Below are 8,102 nucleotides of genomic sequence, written 5' to 3' on the forward strand. Positions count from 1 at the left end.
GTAATGTACTGCTGTGGACGGAGCAGCAGATAAATGTATTTTCGACACCTAAAAAAGCCCCAGTAAAAATCAGTATCAGTTTAAGTGTAAGCTATATTTAGAATATTTTCCATCAGTCAACCTTGTTTCGCAGTTATCTATGCTCTCATCAAATAGTTTTACACCTGGTCTCTGCCTTTATTCTAAAATGTGTGAACAGCCAACTCCCTCTTCAGCCCAGAGACAATATACAACAATACAGGCACAATGCAGTGGTGCCGATTATTCAAACAAGCAGAGTAAGTCACTGCTTAATGCAATACACAAACCCAAAAAAGAGTCAACAATAACAGGCTCCAACAATGACAGACACACAGACCCATTTAGTTATTCCCATAACACAGACACACAAGCCAGCAGACCCATGTAATAACATCTACATCATTAATAGCTTTCAGAAGCAAACAAAGCCTCATTCTGAGATAAGCTTTGGCGAGACTGACAATCCCTATAATAAACAAACTGTGGCTTTTGGAATTAAAGAGAAAATAGCTGTGCAGGATAGTTTGGCAGGAATATAGTCTGCTAATTTATCTTGTATTAAAAAAAAGTATTCAAAAGGTTTTCAAACCTCAATTGAACACACACAATTATTTTGTCAATTGTAATCCAATTCATTCTGAAGAATAGAAATTAAGTCACATTATCACAGTCGACACAGAAGTTGTGGATACAGTTTTGCAGCTAGTTTGGTCTTTCTAACTGTGGTAAATAAAAGATGCCAGAGCATGGCATTATACATGAGAATTCTGTGGGTGGATGAACTCAAAAGGGAGAGAATCTTTAAATGACACCACAACAAAAACAACAGCAGCTACATGATGTCTCTTACCTGAATGAGCTTTGAAACTGTTTGTTTCCAGAGCTGCTTTCTAAACACCTGTGACATGACAGCTCCTCGTCTCTCCGACTCAAACCCTTCTATGTCATCCCTATAACCTGATATCACTTTTTTATCAACATCTACTAAGGGAAGCTGTATACTCTCACCTTCAAAGTGAGTAGCCCTATCAAGTTGTCAGTGGTGACCAGTCAGCCAGCTGAGTTGAAGCTATGCCTGCTTTATGTTTAATGGCCATTGCTGCCAATAGTGTATGGGTTTCACAGTCAAACAAACTAACAGACAGGGGTGAAGGGTGGTTCTGTGTTGATTGCATGGACACCACCTCAGATCACATATATCCTATTAATCTAATTAAGTCTTTAATGTATTAAGTCTGTTAACTGTAAGGGTTCAAATGTATGTCAAATGCATACTTCATGAAGTTGTTGTGGTGTTTTGAGAGTGGCAGGAACCACAAAATACAGAAAACAGCTCTGATGTTATTCTCATCTAAGAATATACACATTATCATCAAAATAAAAAAATGGGCATTCTAATCATTTCTCTTTAGTCTATTGCATAAAGTGCATTCAGGAAAAAGTGGATCTACGTCACTGTTGCTGTATCTTTATCCTATAAATATACCAGACTGAGGATGTTAAGATAAAATCAGATAAAATCAGTCTTTATTGCTCCTTGTGGAAAGCCTGCATAACCTGCAGAACACATTTTCAAATAGGCTTTCATACATAAATAAAAACCTGTTTTTCTAATCTTTAGCCTTCTTGAACTTTTCTACCAGCCACATTTTGATACAAACACATCGGCTGTTGACTGAGTCACACATTAAAGATGAAGAGCATTTAGCCAATGTAGAAGCCAAGTTGTCTGTAACTTCAGAACTCTTGGGTCACCTTACCTTGTTTTGATAGTCTGGTTTAAAATGCTGCATTGTCGCCCTTTCAATCTGACACTTCTTTTCAGGTCATTCCACCCTCTTAATTGGCTTTGCTTTTCATGACATCAGAGAATTACAGCTTCCAACAAAGCAGACATGACAGAGAACAAGTGGCTTTTCTACAGTATGTGAGCAATCTGTCTCCTTATTTGCCATGTGAGAAAGGTTACTGCCCTGAAATTACGAGAGTGTTGCTCCTAAAAAGTGACTGCTAACTAGATAATGCGGTGTTGGATGACCATCTGTCTGTAAGGTAATTATCAATGTACTGCTCTCACCTTACACATCTATTACAACAATGGGGTGGAGAGACAGGGAGGAGGGTAATAGGGGGTAGAAAGGCTGTTGATATATGGAATACACCAGGTTTCACAACCTCTTTGGATATTGTATGGATTACCATTGTATGTTAGTTGACATAATAATAATAATAATAATAATAATAATAATAATAATAATAATAATAATAATAATAATAATAATAATAATAATAATAAGTGAATGTATCAGCTACACAGACTAAGAATATCATTGTGACAGGTATCAGCATAGCATTTTTCTTTTTTATTCTATTTTAACATTGTCTAAGCGTTATGTAACATGTGGTTTATTTGGCTTTTCAGTTTCTCCTCACTCTTTGCCTAAATATAATTAATTCAATGTGAAGAAGAAGTTTGATATTAATCAACAACTATTTTGAAAATGAATACATTTTTACTTTCTTGTTTATAAAGCACAAATACAGAACATCTGCTTGTTCTGGCTTCTCTAATGTGAAAATGTGCTGCTTGTCTACTATGTAATTGCAAACTAAATACCATTTGGTTTTTTACAAAAAAAAGTAATTTGAAAATGCCACCTTGGACTCCATTTTGTCATGTTTATCAGGAAAATAATAATTGATATAATAATATTACAATGGTAGAATATAGTGACTATAATCATGAGTTGTAGTTCTAGTGGGGAGACCCTGATCATTTAACCAGAGCACGCGCACGCACAAGCACGCCCCACACACACACACACGCACGCACGCATGCATGCACGCACGCACGCACGCACGCACACAGACCTCTCACCAATTAATATTAAATTCCATTAGCTTCTACTGCGGCATCCAGCAGATGAGAAGCACAGCTCCCTGCACAAGGATCTGACTGACGGTTTGATATTGAAGAAATGATTGCGAAGCATTGCATTTAACAGCAGTTGGGTCATCAATTTTTCACTATGCAATGACTGATTTTTCTAAGTTGAACTGTCTGGTTTTCAGCTGCCTTGAAACAGGAGAGTGACTGTAAATTATAAATGAGGGGGTGGTAAGATCTGAAAGAGAAAGACATAGGAGAGGTAGCAGAGAAAGGTCCACTATTCTCCCAGAGAGCATGCTGACCCAAACATGGAGAGCTAATGAAATCTGTTTTAAAATGACAAAAGGCTGTAGCATTACATGTCTCAGGAGTCAAAACAGCTCTGAAGACTCTGCATTTCTACTGTATATAAAGTCTATTACTAAAAAAATGTCTAATATCCACTCAGTGCAGGATTAATCAGGGTCCATCGCAGCTGGAAGTACATTCACATTTACTCTTGTGACCTAACATGTCATAAAAGCCAGCATGTGTACAAAGACAATTCTCCAGGCAGAAAATGGCACCTGCTGTCAAACACTAAACTTCCACAACAAGTAGTTAGTTCAATAATATCAAGTATTATTTGTCCATATCATGATAGACCGGGATTATACTTATCTTTTCTTTAAACCATTCACATTCACACTTGACTGCTTAGACAAGGGGTCTGCAACCTTTACTATCAAAAGAGCCATTTTGCCCCCTCTTCACCAAGTAAAATTTGTCTGGAGCAGCATAACACATTTGATCTCACAGCTTATAAAGTTGTATATATATAGTTATATGATATATACAAAAAAACTAATTTGTTGCATTTATGAAATTATAAAGAAAATAAAGAAAACTGACATTTCATTCCTATTACTATTATGATTATTATTACCTGTTATAAAAAAAATGTTGTTCGCTATTTTCTCACCACATTTTCAAGCATACGGTTAAGCCATCAATGTTGGCAGTGAAAGCAAATTGATCTTTCCACACAACACTCTATTCTCCTCCGATAAGTTTTTTGGGTGGATTTATCCATGGCTAGTATACTGACAGCACAGGTCATAAACTCAAGATTAGCAGGGAAGGGTGCTGAGCGATAGCCGTAGCATGTGACGCATATTTTAGTTTCACATAATAATTTTAAACAATCACATTGAACTCCAAGATAACAGTTGCTCCCTTTGAAAGATTGTCCACTGTGCAAAAAACACATCATTTATTTCCATGTTATTTTTTGGCAAAACTACAGGGAGCCACTGAAAAGGGACTGAAGAGTCACATGAGGCCCAGGAGCCGCGGGTTGCAGACCCCTGGCTTAGACCGATGCATGAACACTGGTTCCTCACGTTAACAACACTGAGCTGACTGAACATTACTAGCGCTGCTGCTGGAGGACCTTCGCTACCGGTTTTAGTAGAAAATCAACAAAGCAAAAGTGCCGTTTAGAAGTGTCTAGCATATGAGGCTAACAACCAGGGAAAGGCTAGGGATGTAAACAATCATCTAATAATAAACAATAATGTTAACAGCAGAGTAAAGCAGCTAACATCATCAGCCCTGCCCAGCTAATGCTAATTTAACAGGATGACACAATACTGTATCTGAAAAGTCAACCAGCAACATGAAAAAACAGTGGCAGTCTGCTATACCAACTCTATTTAATTGGCAGTGACAATATGGTACCAAGTCACCAGAAACACAGAAGATAAACAGGACTGTAGCTTAATGCATTAGCTAGGACCAGATCCCTGTTTGCACTGTGGAGAAACCTGACAAACAACAATGTATTCTCTGACTGAATCCAAGGTTTAACCTCCTTCATGGAATCGTTTAATGTCCACAGAAATCCCCAAGCTATACAACATCATAAAACAAACAAGAGAGTTTGAAAATATTTGTCATACACCCAAAAGTTACGTGTTTTCTTTTTTCTTTGCACTAAGTCAAACAACTTTTTAAAAGTGTTGTTATTGATGTTTGTATTGTTTCAATCCTTATTTTAAAAAGTCTGCCTTCATTTTTTGTCATTTTCTCCTTGTGGTATCGAAAATGGTATCAGCGTCGGCACCTACCAAGGAGTTGTTGTACAGTATAGTAGTAATAGTAGTTCCAACCCCCTTGTTTTGCTTATGCCCATTTACAAACTCTGCCTTACTTTTAATCTAAACCATGTATAACGTTTTTTGAATCTTGCATAAAATAGACCCACAGACTGACAGTCATATAGTTCCTGTTACAGTGGGTGTCTCCAGAACCACATTTTGCCATGATAGCCACAGACAGACCCACAAACTAAAACAAATAATCAGCATTGCTGTCACGGCTGGTAATTATTACTGATAATGACTATTTTAACAACAGCATTAATTAAGAGCACAAGATGTAAAACACATCTTAGGAGAACATCATCCAGCCCTCTGAGGCTCATCTAACATTAAAGCAACTATACACTACCATCTAGTGGACTAACACTCAAAATGCAACCAACATACAGTAGGTTATCCCCCAGCTATTTTTGAACACTGAGGCCACTGAGTCTAATATAGTGTAATGGTTCTCACAGCAATTTGCCCATCAGAGCGGAGGGGGGTCTTACATTGAAAATGAAGTGCAGATTAATTCCATCACTCTTTTTTTAAATGAGATGGGAATTCTAATGACGGTTAGGTTTCATTCTCCCAACTCATGCTGTCCTTTGGGTAAGCTGCACCTGACTGTGCTTGTGAATGTTCTCATTTGTACAGGTCATCGTTATCCCCAAAGCAATTTCAGTCAAAAGCAACTGGACTTGGTTATTTGTCTAGGAAGACATTTCACCTCTCATCCAAGAGGCTTCATCAGTTCCTGTACGCATCTGACCAGGCTGGGACTGGTCCAACTATCTGGTGTGGAGATCGAGCTATTTAACTTTTTAGAAAGGTAGCTTAAGGTTCTGCTAATTTTTTTTTTTGTAAAAGAAAGAAACCTGAAACCAAAAGAACAAAGGAGTGCCCCTTTGAACCCATCCGGTTTTAAATGTGTATAAAGCTTATTATGTCTAGCATTCATTTTGTGTTTTGTGCAAAGGCTTGTTTTGATGTGCACAAAGACAAAATGTAACTATCTGATTTGGAGTATATGTTGTTTACATAGGACTGAAAATGTGCCAGCTGAATGAATAAAACAGTATCAATATAGTTGGGCAACTGTGCACACATATCAAAACAATCATAATAATCAATAACCATGCCATTGTGAGGATTCTCTATACTGCCCTATAAGTACTCTACCAAAAAACAACAATAAATAATGCCTTAAAGCATTCCCACCAATAATATTAAGCTAAAAGATAAATTAGTATTATAGGGTAGTATAAGTCTACCAAATAGATAAAAGCACAGCCCATCCTAGGCCAAATTTAGCCTACAGAATAGTCAGTTATAATGATAACAGCCTGTGAATGTTTTCATTCGCCCAGGTCATCGTTATCCTCATATCAATTTCAGTCAAAAGCAACTGGACTGGTTGTTTGTCTAGGAAGACGTTTCACCTCTCATCCAAGAGGCTTCATCAGTTCATGTACGCATCTGACCAGGCTGGGACGAGATGCGTACATGAACTGATGAAGCCTCTTGGATGAGAGGTGAAACGTCTGACCTAGACAAACAACCAGTCCAGTTGCTTTTGACTGAAATTGCTTTGAAGATAACAGCCCGTATTTCCTCAGGATGTGAGGATACCAAGAAAAGTCCCCCACTGACTGAAATGTAAGTCGAGGACTTACATTTAAGTCAGTGTCACGCTGTCGTGGGGATAAGGCCTACCTTCATCTCCTTGAGGGACTCCACTGGGACAGGGGGTTTGGTGGGTCTGTTCCTGTAGCTGACTTTTGCGAGTCGAGAGCTGAAGGACATGGCTACAACATTCCTTCACAGAAATGCCTCCTTCATAAACTGGAGATAAACAGAATCTCCAGATTCACACGCGTCAAGTACAGTAGACTACGTTTGTTAGGGATAACATTTTCAGATTTGTTTTCCTGGTTGAAGCGCTTCACCGTCCACACGTTTTCCCAGCTGCTTGATCGTGTATGTTAGACGTTTCCAAGGTAACGACGGAATTAGTAAAAGGGGGCAGACTGGATAGTGAGCTAATCCCGAAACAATGAAACATACACTTTATTCATTTGCTATCTTTTTAAACACAGAAGTCTTTCAAAATACAACAAAACAGTATGACTGCATGAACAGTTGAAATCCGCCAAAAAATAAACCCACTAAAAAAATCAGTTCCAGTGGTCAGGAATTTAGGGGCGAGTCACTTTTGGTTTCTTTCTTTCTTTCTTTGTTGAAGGTAAATGTCGTTTACTTCATTTAAGGCACATTTAAATGTTTAAGTAGCCGCTAACCATGGTTAGGAACACGTTGTTTTTAAGTTTGTGTCGACTATAAAATATTAGATTAACCAATATCGTCTAGCCAGTCAACTAACGGTGTGCTAGTTTTTTTTTTTGACTAAGGTCGCGAGATAACGTCAAGATAACGTTAGTTAGCTAACGTTAATGAAGTTAGCCTAGTCCTGTCGTTACACGACTGAACCTCTATTTGTTTTGCCCGTGTTTTAGTTAATGTATGAATTTAGGAGTGAGGTATATTATGCTACTCAAAATGACATAGTCTAACGTTATATTGTTCCAATATAAACACCAGAGAAACCTAATCCATCTAGGTGTCCCTGCCGATTGCTCGGCTGCATCAATCAGACTGATGACATAACAGGCGTGTTACGGCAAATGGCCATTTGTAAAACAGGACGTCTACTACTTATTTATGTGATAGGGCATCTACTTATTTCTTTTAAAGTATTTAACGATGTTCCACGTGTTATTATTATTATCATATAGGCCTTTGTGTCAGTGGAGTTGCAAACTAACTTAAACCTCACTAAATAGTCAGGGTAGGACTACGAGCAATTTGTAAAGGCTACCCCTAGATGGCAGCAGGGCACCGTCCTCAGCTGAGCTGCAGCTGTCAGGGAGAACTGGGTTAGATTTGTGGGGCAAATGACCTCATACTGTAGCATCATCCTTATCACCAGAAGATGAAGAGAGAATTAAACAATCCTTCTCCTTCATCGTCATTACCCACTAAAACACAATTAGTCCGGTGCAAAATAA

The 8,102-nt window shown here is 38.1% G+C and overlaps 1 protein-coding gene across 2 annotated transcripts in view; it reads right to left on the bottom strand.

Annotated features, from left to right (window-relative positions):
* Positions 1-6,840, bottom strand: part of dnah5 (dynein, axonemal, heavy chain 5) — a gene marked incomplete at both ends in the record, with an annotated part of 102,329 nt that extends 95,489 nt beyond the window's left edge. For both annotated transcript variants that reach the window (XM_083918951.1, XM_083918950.1), the window contains one exon: positions 6,751-6,840. In XM_083918951.1, coding sequence (XP_083775077.1) covers positions 6,751-6,840 — 90 coding nt within the window. The remainder of the gene's footprint in view (positions 1-6,750) is intronic.
* Between the last annotated feature and the right edge of the window lie 1,262 nt (positions 6,841-8,102).

The sequence above is a fragment of the Echiichthys vipera genome, assembly GCF_963691815.1.
Source record: "Echiichthys vipera genome assembly, chromosome: 8".
Lineage (NCBI taxonomy): Eukaryota > Metazoa > Chordata > Actinopteri > Perciformes > Trachinidae > Echiichthys > Echiichthys vipera.